Source organism: Gorilla gorilla, chromosome 2 (assembly GCF_029281585.2).
Source record: "Gorilla gorilla gorilla isolate KB3781 chromosome 2, NHGRI_mGorGor1-v2.1_pri, whole genome shotgun sequence".
In the NCBI taxonomy this organism is placed as follows: Eukaryota; Metazoa; Chordata; class Mammalia; order Primates; family Hominidae; genus Gorilla; species Gorilla gorilla.
In genome coordinates, this window is record NC_086017.1 from 61,300,987 (window position 1) to 61,321,330 (window position 20,344).

Below are 20,344 nucleotides of genomic sequence, written 5' to 3' on the forward strand. Positions count from 1 at the left end.
GATGTACACAGAAAACTCCACCCAACAACAGTAGATTACACAGTCTTCTCAAGTACACATAGAACTTTTTCCATGTTCTTTTATGTTTTTTTTTCCCCAGAGTAAACCATATGTTAGGCCACAAGTCTTAATAAATTTAAAAAGATTGAAATCTCACAATCTTTTCTAGTCACAACTAGAAATCAACAATAATATCACAAAACTACAATAGTCACAAATACATGAAAATTAAACATCACTCTTGAATAACTAATGAGTCAAAGAGATCACGAGGGAAATTAGAAAGTCACTTTGGACAAATGAAAACACAACCATACCAAAACCTATGGAATGCAGCAAAGTCAGTGGTTAAAATGAAATTTATTCATTTATTTCTCTTTTTTTTGAGATGCAGTTTTGGTCTTGTTGCCCAGGCTGGAGTGCAATGGCACAACCTTGGCTCACTGCCACCTCTGCCTCCTGAGTTCGAGTGATTCTCCTGCCTCAACCTCCCAAGTAGCTGGGACTATAGGCACACGCCATCACGCCTGGCTAATTTTGTATTTTTAGTAGAGATGGGGTTTCACCATGTTGCCCAGGCTGCTCTCAAACTCCTGATCTCAGGTGATCCACTCATCTCGGCCTCCCAAAGCACTGGGATTACAGGCGTGAGCCACTGTGCCCGGCCAGAATGATATTTATAGCTGCAAACACATGCAATTAAAAAAGAAGAAAGATCTCAAATCAAATTAGGAACTAGGCCTAACTATGCCTTATGCCATATGCCACTAGAAAAAAACAATACTCAAAGCTAGCAAAAGAAATAATAAAGATTATAGTGGGGAAAAATGAAATAGAGAATACAAAAATACAGAAAGTCAATGAAACTAAAAGTTAGTTCTTCACCAAGATCAACAAAATTCCTCCCTCCCCCTCCCCCTCCCCCTCCCTCTCCCTCTCCCCACGGTCTCCCTCTCCCGCTCTTTCCACGGTCTCCCTCTGATGCCGAGCCGAAGCTGGACGGTACTGCTGCCATCTCAGCTCACTGCAACCTCCCTGCCTGATTCTCCTGCCTCAGCCTGCCTAGTGCCTGCGATTGCAGGCGCGCGCCGCCACGCCTGACTGGTTTTCGTATTTTTTTGGTGGAGACGGGGTTTCGCTGTGTTGGCCGGGCTGGTCTCCAGCTCCTAACCGCGAGTGATCGGCCAGCCTCGGCCTCCCGAGGTGCCGGGATTGCAGACGGAGTCTCGTTCACTCGGTGCTCAATGGTGCCCAGGCTGGAGTGCAGTGGCGTGATCTCGGCCCGCTACAACCACCTCCCAGCCGCCTGCCATGGCCTCCCAAAATGCCGAGATTGCAGCCTCTGCCCGGCTGCCGCCCTGTCTGGGAAGTGAGGAGCGTCTCCGCCTGGCCGCCCATCGTCCGGGATGTGAGGAGCCCCTCTGCCTGGCTGCCCAGTCTGGAAAGTGAGGAGCGTCTCTGCCCGGCCGCCATCCCATCTAGGAAGTGAGGAGTGCCTCTTCCCGGCCGCCATCACATCTGGGAAGTGAGGAGCGTCTCTGCCCGGCCGCCCATCGTCTGAGATGTGGGGAGCACCTCTGCCCTGCCGCCCCGTCCCGGATGTGAGGAGCGTCTCTGCCCGGCCGCCCCGTCTGAGAAGTGAGGAGACCCCTCTGCCTGGCAACCGCCCCGTCTGAGAAGTGAGGAGCCCCTCCGCCCGGCAGCCGCCCCGCCCGAGAAGTGAGGAGCCCCTCCGCCCAGCAGCCACCCCGTCTGGGAAGTGAGGAGCGTCTCCGCCTGGCAGCCACCTCGTCTGGGAGGGAGGTGGGGGGGTCAGCCCCTCGCCCGGCTGGCCGCCCCGTCCGGGAGGGAGGTGGGGGGGTCAGCCCCCCGCCCAGCCAGCCGCCCCGTCCGGAAGGGAGGTGGGGGGGTCAGCCCCCCGCCCGGCCAGCCGCCCCGTCCGGGAGGGAGGTGGGGGGGTCAGCCCCCCGCCCGGCCAGCCGCCCCGTCCGGGAGGGAGGTGGGGGGGTCAGCCCCCCGCCTGGCCAGCCGCCCCGTCCGGGAGGTGAGGGGCGCCTCTGCCCGGCCGCCCCTACTGGGAAGTGAGGAGCCCCTCTGCCCGGCCAGCCGCTCTGTCCAGGAGGGAGGTGGGGGGGTCAGCCCCCCACCCGGCCAGCCGCCCCGTCCGGGAGGTGAGGGGCGCCTCTGCCCGGCTGCCCCTGCTGGGAAGTGAGGAGCCCCTCAGCCCGGCCAGCCGCCCCGTCCAGGAGGGAGGTGGGGGGGTCAGCCCACCGCCCAGCCTGCCACCCTGTCCGGGAGGGAGGTGGGGGGTCAGCCCCCCGCCTGGCCAGCCACCCCGTCCGGGAGGGAGGTGGGGGGGGGTCAGCCCCCCACCGGCCAGCCGCCCCGTCCAGGAGGGAGGTGGGGGTTCAGCCCCCCACCTGGCCAGCCGCCCCATCCGGGAGGTGAGGGGCGCCTCTGCCCGGCCGCCCCTACTGGGAAGTGAGGAGCCCCTCTGCCCGGCCACCACCCAGTCTGGGAGGTGTACCCAACAGCTCATTGAGAACGGGCCATGATGACAATGGCGGTTTTGTGGAATAGAAAGGGGGGAAAGGTGGGGAAAAGATTGAGAAATCGGATGGTTGCCGTGTCTGTGTAGAAAGAGGTAGACATGGGAGACTTTTCATTTTGATCTGTACTAAGAAAAAATCCTTCTGCCTTGGGATCCTGTTGATCTGTGACCCTACCCCCAACCCTGTGCTCTCTGAAACATGTGCTGTATCCACTCAGGGTTGAATGGATTAAGGGCGGTGCAAGATGTGCTTTGTTAAACAGATGCTTGAAGGCAGCATGCTCCTTAAGAGCCATCACCACTCCCTAATCTCAAGTACCCAGGGACACAAACACTGCGGAAGGCCGCAGGGTCCTCTGCCTAGGAAAACCAGAGAACTTTGTTCACTTGTTTATCTGCTGACCTTCCCTCCACTATTGTCCTGTAACCCTGCCAAATCCCCCTCTGCGAGAAACACCCAAGAATGATCAATAAAAAATAAAAAAAAAAGGAACAAAAAAAAAAAAAGATCAACAAAATTGACAAACTTTTGGCAAGACAGGTCAAGAATAAAAGAGAGGACTCACATTACTAGCATCAGAAATGAAACAGGCCTCATTACTACCAACTTTATAGAAATAAAAAGATTTATAAGAGAATACCATATACAACTGTACAACAACAAATTGGATAACCAAGATAAAATGGACAAATCTACCAAAACTGACTCATAAAGAAACAGAAAAACTAAATAGACCTATAAGTAGTAAGGAAATTGAATCAATAATCAAAAACTTCCCAAAACAGAAAAACCCAGGACACGATGACTTTGCTAGTAAATTCTACGGAACATTTAAAGAATTAAAGCCGGATATGGCGGCTTATGCTTGTAAGCCCAACAATTTGAGAGGCTGAGGCAGGAGGATCGCTTAAGGCTAGGAGTTCGAGACAAACTTAGGCAACAAAACCAGACCCATCTCTTTAAATAATTAAATAAAATAAAGAAGAATTAACACCAATCCTTCTCATAACTCTTCCCAAAAATTGACTGGGAGGTAACACTTCCTAACTCATTTTATGATGCCAGCATTACCAAAGCTAAAGACACTGTGAGAAAAGAAAGCTATAGACCAATATACCACTCATGACTATAGTTATAAAAATCCTCAACAAAATACTAGGAAAATGAATTCAGCAGCATAAGAGGATTATACATCATGACTAAATAAACAATATCTCAGGAATTCAAAGACAGTTCAACATACCACATAACCACTGCAACTGATACAAAAAAATGTTGACAAGTCAATACCCTGTAATGAAAAAACAATAAACTAGATTCTAGAAGGAAACATCAGCATAATAAAGGCCATTTATGAAAACTCATAGCTAATATCATACTCAACAGTGAAAGATTGAAAGGCTTTCCCTTAAGATCAAGAAAAAGATATCCACTTATTTTTTAAGAGACAAGGTCTCACTATGTTTTCCAGGATGGTCTTGAACTCCTGAGCACAAGCGATCTTCCCACCTCGGCCTCCCAAAGTACTGAGGTTACAGGCATGAGCCACCACACCTGGTCAAGGTGTCCACTTTTGCCACTTCTATTAAACATAGTACTGGAAGTTCTAGTGAGAGTAATTAGACATAAAAAAGGAAATTAAAGGAATCCAGATTAGAGAGTAAGAAGTAAGATTACCTCTGTTGGCAAATGACGTGATCTTATATGTGTAAAACCCTAAAGACTCCATACACAAAAAAACCTGTCAGTTAAGTAACACATTCAGCAAAGTTATAGGATACAAAATCAACATACAAAAATCAGTTGCATTTCTATACACTAGCAATGAACAATATAAAAAGGAAATTCTTTTTTTTTTTTTTTTAGTGACAAGGTCTCACTCTGCCACCCAGGCCGGAATGCAGTGACATAATCATAACTCACTGCAACCTCGAACTCCTGCGCTGAAGCAATCCTCCTGCCTCAACCTCCCAACTAGCCAGGACTACAGCCATGTGCCACCACACTCAGCATATATATATATATATATTTACAGATGGGGTCTCGCCATGTTGCCCAGCCTGCAGCCAAATAATTTTAAATAAAAATAAATTTTAGGCCAGACACAGTGGCTCATGCCTGTAATGCCAGCACCTTGGGAAACCAAGCCGGGGAGGAACATTTGAGCTCAGGAGTTCAAGACCAGCCTGGGCAACATAATGAGACTCTGTCTCTATTTTTTCATATATATTTAAAAAATAAAAATAAATAGATTTTAGGTCAGGTGTAATCCCAGCACTATGGGAGGCCAAGACGGGTGGATCACCTGAGGTTAAGAGTTTGAGACCAGCCTGGCTAACATGGTGAAACCCCATCTCTACCAAAAATACAAAAAATTAGCTGGGCATGGTGGCACGTGCATGTAATCTCAGCTACTCGGGAGGCCGAGGCAGGAGAATCACTTGAACCTGGGAGGCAGAGGTTGCAGTGAGCTGAGATCATGCCGTTGCACTCCAGCCTGGGCAACAAGAGCAAAACTCTGTCTCAAAAAAAAAAAAAAAAGAAAAGAAAAGATTGTAAAGCTTTTTTTCAATATCTCTGAAAGTAAAAGTCAACAACTTTTTAAAAACAGTGGCGGAATAAAACCAACTTAGTACACTGAACCAGCATTTTAAAAAAGAAATAAAGTAAAAAACTATCAGAATGAATTGCACAAAGAGTAAACAGTGTTTTTAAAACTTCTTTTTCATACATATAATGTATGGACTGGGTTTCAAGGTTTAAAAAAAAGTACATGTTACTATGTTTCACAAAATTTGAAAAACACCATCCTAGAGCAGTAAGTCTTTTTCTTTTCTTTTTTGAGACAGGGTCTCGCTCTGTCTCCCAGGCTGGAAAGCAGTGGCACAATCACAGTTCACTGCAGCGTCCACCTCCTGGGCCCAGGCAATCTTCCCACCTCAGCCTCCCAAGCAGCTGAGACCACAGTGTGCACCACTACACCCACAAAGAGACTCCATCTCTTTGTAAATGAGGTCTCCTTAGGTCATCCAGGCTGAATAAGTCTTAATTATAACTTCTGAGGAACACCAATAGCCAACTTGTTGAGAAATAATGATTTCTGACTCATTCATTGCTATAATTAAAATATTTTAAGAAATATTGATTCATTAAAAAAAGCTGCATAGGATACTTCTGAAGAGTACAGATCATCATGTAATCAAGTAACACAATATGAAAAAGGCTTGCAATCTGTTCTCTAAACACTGGATTCAAAACAATTTCCAATCTAATGCACAATGGAATAAGTCACTTCTCCCAATAAACTATTAATTAGGAAACGATAAAACTGTTCTTGCAGAAAGCTTTATTATTCATAATTTCCCTTAAATAGTGTTTCTAACCGCCAAAGGGCATTCATTTCTTTCTAGATCTACAATGATGAAACTATAAAGAACCAGAGATGATTTTCCTACAAGGACAACATGGAAATTTTCAAAAAGCCCCGTTAAATCATCTGTAATCGGCTGGGTGCAGTGGCTCATGCCTGTAATCCCAGCACTTTGGGAGGCTGAGGTGGGCGAATCATCTGAGGTCAGGAATTCAAGACCAGCCTGGCCAACGTGGTGAAACCCCATCTCTAATAAAAATATTTTAAAAATTAGCCGGGCTTGGCGGCGGGCACCTGTAATCCCAGCTACTCAGGAAGTTGAGGCAGGAGAATCACTTGAACCCAGCAGGTGGAGGTTGCAGTGAGCCGAGATCACACTATTGCACTCCAGCCTGGGCAACAGAGTGAGGCTCTCTCTCAAAAAAAAAAAAAAACAAAATCTGTAATCTTTGATAAACCTTGTGTATACAAATATATTGCCATAAATGCTTTTATCATCCTGATTTTCAAAATAATCCATATTAAAAATTTTTTACAAAGACAGATTCTTCTAGTCTCACACAGGGGTTGCTAACTGGAGATTTTAGTCTATAAACGATATTGCAAATTATAACGTTAATCACAACGTTATTCTCTAAAATACTTTCTGTGGCACAATTATTCTGCAATAAAAGTTAATATGAATTTCCTTAAAAGCTAAATAAGAATCAAGATCTTTCACTTAGTTAATACACTTAACTATAATAAGACTTCCAGGCTGGGTGCAGTAGCTCATTCCTATAATCCCAGCACTTTGGGAGGCTGAGGCGGGAGGACTGCTTGAGCCCAAGAGTGTGAGACCAGCCTGGGCAACATAGGGAGACCTTATCTCTACAAAAAAAATTTTTTAAAAATTAGCCGGGCATGGTGGCACTTGCCTATGGTCCTAGCTACTTGGGAGGCTGAGGCAGGAGAATGGTTTGAGACAAGGAGGTCAAGGCTGCAGTGAGCTTTTCTTTTAACCTGTCTCAAAAGAAAGAAAAAAAAAAGATTTCCAGAGTGTTTAAGAAGATTAAAATTTTAAGAGCTTTAAAAATAAAGCAAGTGGCCGGGCACAGCGGCTCACACCTGTAATCCCAGCACTTTGGGAGGCCAAGGTGGGCGGATCAGCTGAGGTCGGGAGTTTGAGACCAGCCTGACCAACATGGAGAAACCCCATCTTTACTAAAAATATAAAAATTAGCCAGGCGTGGTGGCGCGCACCTGTAATCCCAGCTACTCAGGAGACTGAAGCAGGAGAATTGCTTGAACCCGGGAGGCAGACGTTGCAGTGGCCCGAGATCGCGCCACTGCACTCCAGCCTGCACGACAGAGCGTGACTCCATCTCAAAAAAAAAAAAAAACAAGCAAGCTATGGGACATATCCAATTCACACAGCAAATTCATAAAGCTAAGATAGAAAATATTTACATTACGTCTAAAACTTGAGCAACTAATTTTTTCTTTTCTGTCTCACTCTCTTGTCAGGGCTGGAGTGCGGCAGCACGATCAGGGCTAACCATAGCCTCTACTTCCTGAGTTGAAGCGATCCTCCCGCCTCAGCATTCCAAACATCTGGGACTACAGGCATGAGCTACCGTGCCCAGATAATGATTTATTTTTGTAGAGACAGGGTCTTCCTATATTGCACAGGCTACATTGCCAGTCTTGAACTCCTGGGCTCAAGCACTCCTCCTGCCTTAGCCTCACGAACTCCTGGGATTACAGATATGAGCCAACTCACCTGGCCCTAATTTTTCTCTTTTATTTATTTATTTATTTATTTATTTATTTATTTATTTATTTATTGAGATGGAGTCTCACTCTGTCACCCAGAGTGGAGTTGAGTGGCATGATTTTATCTCACTGCAACTTCCACCTCCTGGGTTCAAGCGATTCTCATACCTCAGCCTCCTAAGGAGATGGGACTACAGTCACACACCACCACACCTGGCTAACTTTTGTATTTTTTTGTAGAGACAGGGTTTTGCCATGTTGGCCAGACTGATCTCAAACTACTGGCCTCAAGTGAGCTACCTGCCTCGGCCTCCCAAAGTGCTGGGATTACAGGCGTGAGCCACGACGCCCAGCCCCTAATTTTTGTTTTGTTTTGTTCTGTTTTTTTTTGAGACGGAGTCTCGCTCTGTCGCCCAGGCTGGAGTGCAGTGGCACAATCTCGGCTCACTGCAAGCTCCGCCTCCCAGGTTCACACCATTTTCCTGCCTCAGCCTCCCGAGTAGCTGGGACTACAGGCGCCCACCACCACGCCCGGCTAATTTTTTGTATTTTTAGTAGAGACGGGGTTTCACTGTGTTAGCCAGGATGGTCTCGATCTCCTAACCTCGTGATCTGCCCACCTCGGCCTCCCAAAGTGCTGGGGTTACAGGCGTGAGCCACCACGCCTGGCCTACCCAGCCCCTAATTTTTGATAGTTGAAGCATACATGCATAGTCACTATCAATTTAACATTTGCTTGTCTTCCTAACACTTACCCTTGTTTGAAATTATCAGTTTATTTTTGTTTGCCCACCCCCAAACACCTACATGAATGTAAAGCTCTCATGTTGCTAACAAAATATTCCAAGCCCCTACAACAGAACACAGCACAAAAGAGATCTTCTAATATTAGCTACACGAATACTAAATACCACGAAGAATGGGAAAGAAAGGCTTCCTCAAATACAAAGCTCTTTATCACTGGGAAGATCACTCATCAAAAGTAAGAGTTTGACATTATAAATCCATTCCAGAAACACGTGGGCCAGGCATGGTGTCTCATGTCTGTAATCCCAGCACTTTGGGAGGCCAAGGCAGGAAGATGGTTTCAGCCCAGAAGTTTGAGACTAGCCCGGCAACACAGTGAGACCTCGTCTCTACAAAAAAATTTAAAAATTAGCCGGGCATGGTGACACATGCCTATACTTCCAGCTACTCAGGAGGCTGAGGTGGGAGAACAGCTTAAGCCCAGGAGGTCAAGGCTGCAGTGAGCCATGGTGATCTCACCACTTCACTCCAGCCTGGGCAACAGAGGAAGACCCCATCTCAAAAAAAAAGGCTGGGCGCAGTGGCTCACACCTGTAATCCCAGCACTTTGGGAGGCTGAGGCAGGCAGATCACGAGGTCAGGAGTTCAAGACCAGCCTGACCAATATGGTGAAACCCCATCTCTACTAAAAATACAAAAATTTGCCAGGCATGGTGGCACGAGCCTGTAGTCCCAGCTACTTGGGAGGCTGAGGCAAAAGAATCACTGGAACCTGGGAGGCGGAAGTTGCAGTGAGCCAAGATCACACCACTGCACTCCAGCCTGGGTGACAAGAGCAAGACTCTGTCTCAAAAACAGAAAAAAAAAAGATCCGGGGGAGGAGCCAAGATGGCCAAATAGGAACAGCTCCGGTGGACAGCCCCCAGCGCGAGCAACACAGAAGACGGGTGATTTCTGCATTTCCAACTGAGGTACCGGGTTCATCTCACTGGGGAGTGCCAGACAGTAGGTGCAGGACAGCGGGTGCAGTGCACCGTGTGCTAGCAGAAGCAGGGCGAGGCATCGCCTCACCCAGGAAGTGCAAGGGGTCAGGGAATTCCCTTTCCTAGTCAAAGAAATCGGTGACAGACAGCACCTGGAAAATCAGATCACTCCAACCCTAATACTGCGCTTTTCCAACGGGCTTAAAAAACGGCACACCAGGAGATTACATCCCGCACCTGGCTCGGAGGGTCCTACGCCCACAGAGTCTCCCTCATTGCTAGCACAGCAGTCCCAGATCAAACTGAAAGGCGGCAGCGAGACTGGGGGAGGGGCGCCCGCCATTGCTGAGTTAGTTGTTTGATTAGGTAAACAAAGCGGCCCGGAAGCTCGAACTGGGTGGAGCCCACCACAGCTCAAGGAGGCCTGCCTGCCTTTGTAGGCTCCACCTCTGGGGGCAGGGCACAGACAAACAAAAAGACAGCAGTAACCTCTGCAGACTTAAATGTCCCTCTCTGACAGCTTTGAAGAGAGTAGTGGTTCTCCCAGCATGCAGCTTGAGATCTGAGAACAGGCGGACTGCCTCCTCAAGTGGGTCCCTGACCCCCAAGTAGCCTAACTGGAAGGCATCCCCCAGTAGGGGCGGACTGACACCTCACACGGCCGGGTACTCCTCTGAGACAAAACTTCCAGAGGAACGATCAGGCAGCACCATCTGCGGTTCACCAATATCCGCTATTCTGCAGCCACCGCTGCTGATACCCACGCAAACAGCGTCTGAAGTGGACCTCTAGCAAACTCCACAAGACCTGCAGCTGAGGGACCTGTCTGTTAGAAGGAAAACTAACAAACAGAAAGGACATCCACACCAAAAACCCATCTGTATGTCACCATCATCAAAAACGAAAGGTAGCTACAACCACAAAGATGGGGAAAAAACAGAGCAGAAAAACCGGAAACTCTAAAAATCAGAGTGCCTCTCCTCCAAAGGAACACAGTTCCTCACCAGTAATGGAACAAAGCTGGACGGAGAATGACTTTGATGAACTGAGAGAAGGCTTCAGATGACCAAACTACTCCGAGCTACAGGAGGAAATTTGAACCAATGGCAAAGAAGTTAAAAGCTTTGAAAAAAAATTAGACAAATGGATAACTAGAATAACCAATGCAGAGAGGTCCTTAAAGGACCTGATGGAGCTGAAAACCAAGGCACAGAAAGCTACGTGACGAATGCAGAAGCCTCAGTAGCCGATGCAATCAACTGGAAAAAGGGTACCAGTGATGGAAGACGAAATTAATGAAATGAAACGAGAAGAGAAGTTTAGAGAAAAAAGAATAAAAAGAAACGAACAAGCCTCCAAGAAATATGGGACTATGTGAAAACACCAAATCTACGTCTGATTGGTGTACCTGAAAGTGACAGGGAGAATGGAACCAAGTTGGAAAACACTCTGCAGGATATTATCCAGGAGAACTTCCCCAATCTAGCAAGGCAGGCCAACATTCAAATTCAGGAAATACAGAGAACGCCACAAAGATACTCCTCGAGAAGAGCAACTCCAAGACACATAATTGTCAGATTCACCAAAGCTGAAATGAAGGAAAAAATGTTAAGGGCAGCCAGAGAGAAAGGTCGGGTTACCCACAAAGGGAAGCCCATCAGACTAACAGCCGATCTCTCTACAGAAACTCTACAAGCCAGAAGAGAGTGGGAACCAATATTCAACATTCTTAAAGAAAAGAATTTTCAACCCAGAATCTCATATCCAGCCAAACTACGCTTCATAAGTGAAGGAGAAATAAAATACTTCACAGACAAGCAAATGCTGAGAGATTTTGTCACCACCAGGCCGGCCTTACAAGAGCTCCTGAAGGAAGCACTAAACATGGAAAGGAACAACCGGTACCAGCCACTGCAAAAACATGCCAAATTGTAAAGACCATCAACGCTAGGAAGAAACTGCATCAACTATCGAGCAAAATAACCAGCTAACATCATAATGACAGGATCAAATTCACACATAACAATATTAACTTTAAATGTAAATGGGCTAAATGCTCCAATTAAAAGACACAGACTGGCAAATTGGATAAAGAGTCAAGACCCATCAGTGTGCTGTATTCAGGAAACCCATCTCACATGCAGAGACACACATAGGCTCAAAATAAAGGTATGGAGGAAGATCTACCAAGCAAATGGAAAACAAAAAAAGGCAGGGGCTGCAATCCTAGTCTCTGATAAAACAGACTTTAAACCAACAAAGATCAAAAGAGACAAAGAAGGCCATTACATAATGGTAAAGGGATCAATTCAACAAGAAGAGCTAACTATCCTAAATATATATGCATCCAATACAGGAGCACCCAGATTCATAAAGCAAGTCCTTAGAGACCTATAAAGAGACGCAGACTCCCACACAATAATAATGGGAGACTTTAACACCCCACTGTCAACATTAGACAGATCAACAAGACAGAAAGTTAACAAGGATACCCAGGAATTGAACTCAGCTCTGCATCAAGCAGACCTAACAGACATCTACAGAACTCTCCACCCCAAATCAACAGAATATACATTCTTTTCAGCACCACACCACACCTACTCCAAAACTGACCACATAGTTGGAAGTAAAGCACTCCTCAGCAAATGTAAACAAACAGAAATTATAAAAAACTGTCTCTCAGACCACAGTGCAATCAAACTAGAACTCAGGATTAAGAAACTCACTCAAAACTGCTCAACTACATGGAAACTGAACAACCTGCTCCTGAATGACTACTGGGTACATAATGAAATGAAGGCAGAAATAAAGATGTTCTTTGAAACCAATGAGAACAAAAACACAACATACCAGAACCTCTGGGATACATTCAAAGCAGTGTGTAGAGGGAAATTTATAGCACTAAATGCCCACAAGAGAAAGCAGGAAAGATCTAAAACTGACACCCTAACATCACAATTAAGAGAGCTAGAAAAGCAAGAGCAAACACATTCAAAAGCTAGCAGAAGGCAAGAAATAAGATCAGAGCAGAACTGAAGGAAATAGAGACACAAAAAACCCTTCAAAAAATTAATGAATCCAGGAGCTGGTTTTTTGAAAAGATCAACAAAATTGATAGACCGCTAGCAAGAATAATAAAGAAGAAAAGACAGAAGGATCAAATAGACACAATAAAAAATGATAAAGGGGATATCACGACCGATCCCACGGAAATACGAACTACCATCAGAGAATACTATAAACACCTCTACACAAATAAACTAGAAAATCTAGAAGAAATGGATAAATTCCTCGACACATACATCCTCCCAAGACTAAACCAGGAAGAAGTTGAATCTCTGAACAGACCAATAACAGGCTCTGAAATTGAGGCAATAATCAATAGCTTACCAACCAAAAAAAGTCCAGGACCAGATGGATTCACAGCCAAATCCTACCAGAGGTACAAAGAGGAGCTGGTACCATTCCTTCTGAAACTATTCCAATCAACAGAAAAAGAGGGAATCCTCCCTAACTCATTTTATGAGGCCAGCATCATCCTGATACCAAAGCCTGGCAAAGACACAACCAAAAAAGAGAATTTTAGACCAATATCCTTGATGAACATCGATGCAAAAATCCTCAATAAAATACTGGCAAACCGAATCCAGCAGCACATCAAAAAGCTTATCTACCATGATCAAGTGGGCTTCATCCCTGGGATGCAAGACTGGTTCAACATATGCAAATCAATAAATGTAATCCAGCATATAAACAGAACCAAAGACAAAAACCACATGACTATCTCAACAGATGCAGAAAAGGCCTGTGACAAAATTCAACAACCTTCATGCTAAAAACTCTCAATAAATTAGGGACTGATGGGACGTATCTCAAAATAATAAGAGCTATCTATGACAAACCCACAGCCTATATCATACTGAATGGGCAAAAACTGGAAGCATTCCCTTTGAAAACGGGCACAAGACAGGGATGCCCTCTCTCACCACTCCTATTCAACATAGTGTTGGGAGTTCTGGCCAGGGCAATCAGGCAGGAGAAGGAAATAAAGGGTATTCAATTAGGAAAAGAGGAAGTCAAATTGTCCCTGTTTGCAGATGACATGATTGTATATCTAGAAAACCCCATCGTCTCAGCCCAAAATCTCCTCAAGCTGATAAGCAACTTCAGCAAAGTCTCAGGATACAAAATCAATGTACAAAAATCACAAGCATTCTTATACACCAATAACACAGACAAACAAGAGAGCCAAATCATGAGTGAACTCCCATTCACAATTGCTTCAAAGAGAATAAAATACCTAGGAATCCAACTTACAAGGGATGTGAAGGACCTCTTCAAGGAGAACTACAAACCACTGCTCAATGAAATTAAAGAGGATACAAACAAATGGAAGAACATTCCATGCTCATGGGTAGGAAGAATCAGTATCGTGAAAATGGCCATACTGCCCAAGGTAATTTATAGATTCAATGCCATCCCCATCAAGCTACCAATGACTTTCTTCACAGAATTGGAAAAAACTACTTTAAAGTTCATATGGAACCAAAAAAGAGCCCGCATCGCCAAGTCAATCCTAAGCCAAAAGAACAAAGCTGGAGGCATCACGCTACCTGACTTCAAACTATACTACAAGGCTACAGTAACCAAAACAGCGTGGTACTGGTACCAAAACAGAGATATAGACCAATGGAACAGAATAGAGCCCTCAGAAATAATGCTGCATATCTACAACTATCTGATCTTTGACAAACCTGACAAAAACAAGCAAAGGGGAAAGGATTCCCTATTTAATAAATGGTGCTGGGAAAACTGGCTAGCCATATGTAGAAAGCTGAAACTGGATCCCTTCCTTACAACTTATACAAAAATTAATTCAAGATGGATCAAAGACTTAAATGTTAGACCTAAAATCATAAAAACCATAGAAGAAAACCTAGGCAATACCATTCAGGACACAGGCATGGGCAAGGACTTCATGTCTAAAACACCAAAAGCAATAGCAACAAAAGCCAAAATTGACAAATGGGATCTAATTAAACTAAACAGCTTCTGCACAGCAAAAGAAACTACCATCAGAGTGAACAGGCAACCTACAAAATGGGAGAAAATTTTTGCAACCTACTCATCTGACAAAGGGCTAATATCCAGAATCTACAATGAACTCAAGCAAATTTACAAGAAAAAAACAAACAGCCCCATCAAAAAGTGGGCAAAGGATATGAACAGACACTTCTCAAAAGAAGACATTTATGCAGCCAAAAAACACATGAAAAAATGCTCACCATCACTGGCCATCAGAGAAATGCAAATCAAAACCACAATGAGATACCATCTCACACCAGTTAGAATGGCAATCATTAAAAAGTCAGGAAACAACAGGTGCTGGAGAGGATGTGGAGAAATAGGAACACTTTTACACTGTTGGTGGGACTGTAAACTAGTTCAACCACTGTGGAAGTCAGTGTGGCGATTCCTCAGGGATCTAGAACTAGAAATACCATTTGACCCAGCCATCCCATTACTGGGTATATACCCAAAGGATTATAAATCATGCTGCTATAAAGGCACATGCACATGTATGTTTATTGTGGCACTATTCACAATAGCAAAGACTTGGAACCAACCTAAATGTCCAACAAGGATAGACTGGATTAAGAAAATGTGGCACATATATACCATGGAATACTATGCAGCCATAAAAAATGATGAGTTCATGTCCTTTGTAGGGACATGGATGAAACTGCAAACCATCATTCTCAGCAAACTATCGCAAGGACAAAAAACCAAACACCGCATGTTCTCACTCATAGGTGGGAACTGAACAATGAGAACACATGGACACAGGAAGGGGAACATCACACACCGGGGACTGTTGTGGGGTGGGGGAAGCAGGGAGGGATAGCATTAGGAGATATACCTAATGCTAAATGTCGAGTTAATGGGTGCAGCACACCAACATGGCACATGTATACATATGTAACAAACCTGCACGTTGTGCACATGTACCCTAAAACTTAAAGTATAATAATAAAATTAAAAAAGAAAAAAGAAAAAAAAAACCACACAACATATAATCTCAAGATTTAAAAAAATTCTATAATGGCCAGGTGTGGCAGTTCATGCCTGTAATCCCAGCACTCTGGGAGGCCAAGGAGGGTGGAACACTTGGGTCAGGAGTTTGAGACCAGCCTGGCCAACATGGTGAAACGCTGTCTCTACTAAAAATACAAAAATTAGCCAGGCATGGTAGCATACACCTGTAATCCCAGGTACCCAGGAGGCTGAGGCACAAGAATTGCTTGAACCCAGGAGGAAGTTGCAGTGAGCTGAGACTGCACCACTGCATTCCAGCCTGGGCGACAGAGCAAGACTCAGTCTCAAAAAATGAAAAAACAAAAGTAAATAAAATAAAATTAAAAATACTGGCCAGGTGCGATGGCTCACGCCTGTAATCCCAGCACTTTGGGAAGCCGAGGCAGCTGGATCACCTGAGGTCAGGAGTTCGAGGCCAACCTGACCAACATGGTGAAATCCCATCTCTACTAAAATTACAAAAATTAAGTGGACATGGTGGTGGGCGCCTGTAATCCCAGCTACTTGGGAGGCTGAGGCAGGAGAATAACTTGAGCCCGGGAGGCAGAGGTTGTAGTGAGCTGAAATCGTGCCACTGCACTCCAGCATGGGTGACAAAGCAAGACACCATCTCAAAAAAAAAAAAAAAAAAAACTATAGCACCCAAGCAACAAGCATTTGTCAAAATAACTATTTTTAAATTTTTGGCTGGGCGCAGAGGCTCACGACTATAATCCCAGCAATCTGAAATGCTAAAGTAGGAGGATCACTTGAGCCCAGTTGCTCACTGGGCAATACAGCAAGACCCCATCTCAATTTAAAAAATGATAATAAAAAATAAATAATTTTATTATTGCCTGTCAGGATTTCTTAGATTTTTATAACATATATTACTATATGAATAACAAAAACTGTAACAATGATTTTAACCAAAGACAAATCAAATACATCATAATTCAATTACAAAATAAAATTATGACTTTACTTTTCACTAAGTACCTTTTCTTGAAAGACGACAGCAGTTTCCAGTCCTGGCATGATGTCTAATAGGAGTCTGCAAGCTGCAGTGTTTAAAGGGGGCTCTCGGCTTGTCATCACGTATGCATTCACCAGCTGTAAAGAAAAAAAGAAATATTGTTCATCTAAAATTCAACCCAGTCAAATTAAGGACATCTAATAAAACCTCAACATATTCCCATTACTTTCTTAACGGGTATGAAAGAAGACTGTATGTAACTAATTAAACTTTTACTAATTAAACCTTTAATTATTATAAACACTTATGATCCTGCTGAGCCATGATGATACCACACATAATTTCTTCTGCAGCTTTAAAGCCAAATCCCCCCAAAACAACTCAGCAATCATAGAAATTAAAGGTCAAACGCTGATGCCAGTGATGCACACTTGTAATCCCAGCACTTTGGGAAGCCAAGGCAGGAGGATCACTTGAGCTGAGGAGTTTGAAACCAGCCTGGACAACACGGCAAAACCCCATCTCTACCAAAAATACAAAAATTAGCCAAGCATGGTGGCACATGCCTGTAGTCCCAGCTACATGGGAGGCTGAGGTGGGAGGATGCCCAGAGCCCAGGATGTCAAGGGTGAAGTGAGCCCTAATCACCACTGCACTCAGGCCTGGGCAATGGTGAGACCCTGTCTCCAAAAAAACAACAACAACAACAACAAAACAAAAACAAAAAAAATGCCACAAATAAACCTATCCTCTTCCATATACACTTTATTTTTAATGATTTTCTTTAAGGACAGGGTCTCACTCTGTCACTTAGGCTGGAGTGCAGTGGCACAAAGCATGGCTCACTGCAGTCTCGACCTCCCAGTCTCAAGTGATCCTCCAGCTTCAGCCTCCCAAGTAGCTGGGACCACAGGTGCACACCACCATGTCCATCTAATTTTTTAATTTTTAGTAGCGACGGGGCCTCATTATGTTGCCCGAGCTAGCCTCTAACTCCTGGCCTCAGGTGATCCTCCCACCTCAGCCTCCCAAAGTACTGGGATTACAGGCATGAGCCATCACATCTGGCCCCCACACCACTGCATATACACTTTTTTAAAAGCATAAGCAAGGCAATATGAGCTCCATATTCTTGACAATGGTTAATGAAAAACTCAAATTTTATAATAAATTATATATATAATTAATACAATAATATGTATTAATAAAAGTCTCCATTTGGCACTTAGTTAATATTTACTGAATCTCTAATATTAAGCGGTACTATGTTCTGTGCTGGGCATATAACAGTAAATAATTATTGACACAGTCCCACCATCCCAAGATTCATTATCCAGGCTGGGTGTGGTGGCTCATCCCTGTAATCCCAGCACATTGGGTGGCCAAAATCTGAGGATCGCTTGAGCCCAGGAGTTCAAGACCAGCCTGGGCAACCCAGTGAAATCTTGTCTCTACAAAAAAATCAAAAAATTTGCCAGGCATGGTGGCACATGCCTGTGGTCTCAGCTACTCAGGAGGCTGAGGCAGGAGAATCCTTGAGCATGGGAGGTCAAGGCTGCAGTGATTGATCGTACTAATGCACTCAGCATGAGATGCTGTCTTAAAAAAAAAAAAAAAAAAGATGTGTAATTCAATAGAGGTGACAGTTGGGAAAACAAGTAATACCATGAGTAAAGGATGCTACCGAAGCCCCTAGGAGGGCACAAGACCCCTGAAGAAGAATCAGAGAAGGCTTAAGAGAAGAAGTGATTCCAAGCCGGGATGTAAAAGACGAGAAGGAAGTATCTAAGGAAACGTTGGAGGAGAGGAGGGCCAGAAGGCAAGAACTGAAACTGCAGAGAACAAAGTTCAGAGACAGATTTGGTTTTTACACCAAACTAAGAAACTTAAAATTTGTCCTGAAGGTAATAGAAAGCCATTAATGGATTTTAAGCAAGAGGGTACCATAATTTCTGGGCTATAAAGTGAAGAATGAATTAGAGGAGGACAGGACAAGAAGAAACCAGTGAAGATGTTATTTCAGTAACCAAGTGAGAAATTGTTGGCTAAACGGTGGTCTAGCTAAACTGGGGTCTGGTGACAAGAACAGAACTGGAGGGATTTGTGGAGTTTAAGGTGAAGGGAGTAATAACATCTGTAAGTTCACTGTAAAAGAGAGCTTGGAGGCGTAAAGCACACTTTCTAGCTGACTAGACAAGGACATCGTTACTGAGCTAGAGAACAAAAGAAACAGATTATGGAGCAAATGGTCAGACACGTAAAATCCGAGGTGTATATGGGAGACACCCAGAAGGAAATGTCTAGAAGTGATCTGAAACTAAGAAAGAGACATTGGTGATATAGAAATAAATCTAGAAGTCAACATAATACAGATAATAATAGCTAATACTGGCTGGGTGCAGTGGCTCATGCCCGTAAACCCAGTACTTTGGGAGGCCGAGGCAGGTGGATCACCTGAAGTCAGGAGTTTGAGACCAGCCTGACCAACATGGAGAAACCCCGTCTCTACTAAAAATACAAAAATTAGCCTGGCGTGGTGGTGCATCCCTTGTAGTCCCAGCTACTTGGGAGGCTGAGTCAGGAGAATCACTTGAACCCAGGAAGCAGAGGTTGCAGTGAGCCGAGATCGCACCACTGCACTCCAGCCTGGGCAACAAAAGCGAAATTCTGTCTCAAAAAATAAATAAGCAAATAAATAAATGATAATACTAGCTAATACCTACTGGGCCTTCATCGTGTGCCAGGCTCTCTGCCAAGCACCTTCATGCTTAATTTCATTCAAGGAGTACAAAAAAGGTTTCAAATGCTATTAACTCCATTTTATAGACCAGAAAAATAAGGCTGCGGCTGGGTGCAGTGGTTCACGTCTGTAATCCCAGCACTTTGGGAGGCCAAGGTGGGTGGATAACTTGAGGTCAGGAATTTGAAACTAGCCTGGCCAACATGGTGAAAGCCCATCTCTACTAAACACACAAAAAAATAAGGCAGGTGTGGTTGGCAGGCACCTGTGGTCCCAGCTACTTGGGAGCCTGAGGCAGGAGAATCACCTGACCCCGGAAAGCAGAGGTTGCAGTAAGCCAAGATTGTGCCACTGCATTCCAGCCTGAGTAACAGAGCCAGACCCTGTCTCAAAAGGAAGAAAAGAAAAAGAAGGCAGTGAGAAAATAAAGCTTGAAGAGGCTTAAGTCTGTCAGTGAACTATGGAGCTGGATTTAAATCCAAAACATGGACCCCCAAAGCCCACGTTCTCAAGCATCATGCCATCCCACCTCCAAAAACAAACCTATCAGCCACAATTTGTTGAGCAATTACTATGTTCGGGAGCTGAGTAAAATATGTATATTCTTACTTACTCCTCACATCCTCCTCAAGATAGACAGAAAGCACCTTTCTATCCCTCTACATGCCCAATGCATACCCCACAGTGTCAGTGCAGAATCACGCTGTATACATCACTCTTATTTTTCCATTGAAAAACTGAAGAGGGCCCCTATATTCTCAAATTCAAAATCATTTTGCCCAAGAATGAGCGTAGATACCTTGGGAGGCCTCACCAATATCAAAGTACATACCAAAGAGAAAGCATTATGGCCACAACCAGGACTTTGGCAAAAAACTCTACTCCCAACTTTGTCAAGGCCTTAGGAGAAGGCAAACTATTCACGAAAAAACAATAAAGATACAGCATCTACAGATGATAATCGCTGGAGAAAAGTAAGAAGCAAACCTACTGCATTCATGAAATCATCATTCTTGAAGAGTATTCTCAGCAAGTGGCCCAGCATACACTCTGGATCAGCTCGACCTACCAAGAGAAGAGGGGAGGAACAAACAAAGGAATGAGTAAGTCATCCCAGTCAAGCAACTTAGACCTCTGGAAAGGCAC

General features: G+C 44.5%; 1 protein-coding gene across 11 annotated transcripts in view; it reads right to left on the reverse strand.

Moving 5' to 3' along the window:
- The window catches only part of DCAF1 (DDB1 and CUL4 associated factor 1), a 111,295-nt gene that overhangs the window by 53,183 nt on the left and 37,768 nt on the right, over positions 1–20,344 (reverse strand). For 10 of the 11 annotated variants that reach the window (XM_063703831.1, XM_063703832.1, XM_063703835.1 and 7 more), the window contains 2 exons: positions 20,190–20,263; positions 16,482–16,595 (listed from right to left, as the gene is read on the reverse strand). In XM_063703831.1, coding sequence (XP_063559901.1) covers positions 16,482–16,595; positions 20,190–20,263 — 188 coding nt within the window. The remainder of the gene's footprint in view (positions 1–16,481; positions 16,596–20,189; positions 20,264–20,344) is intronic. The other variant, XM_063703834.1, reaches the window with a different exon arrangement.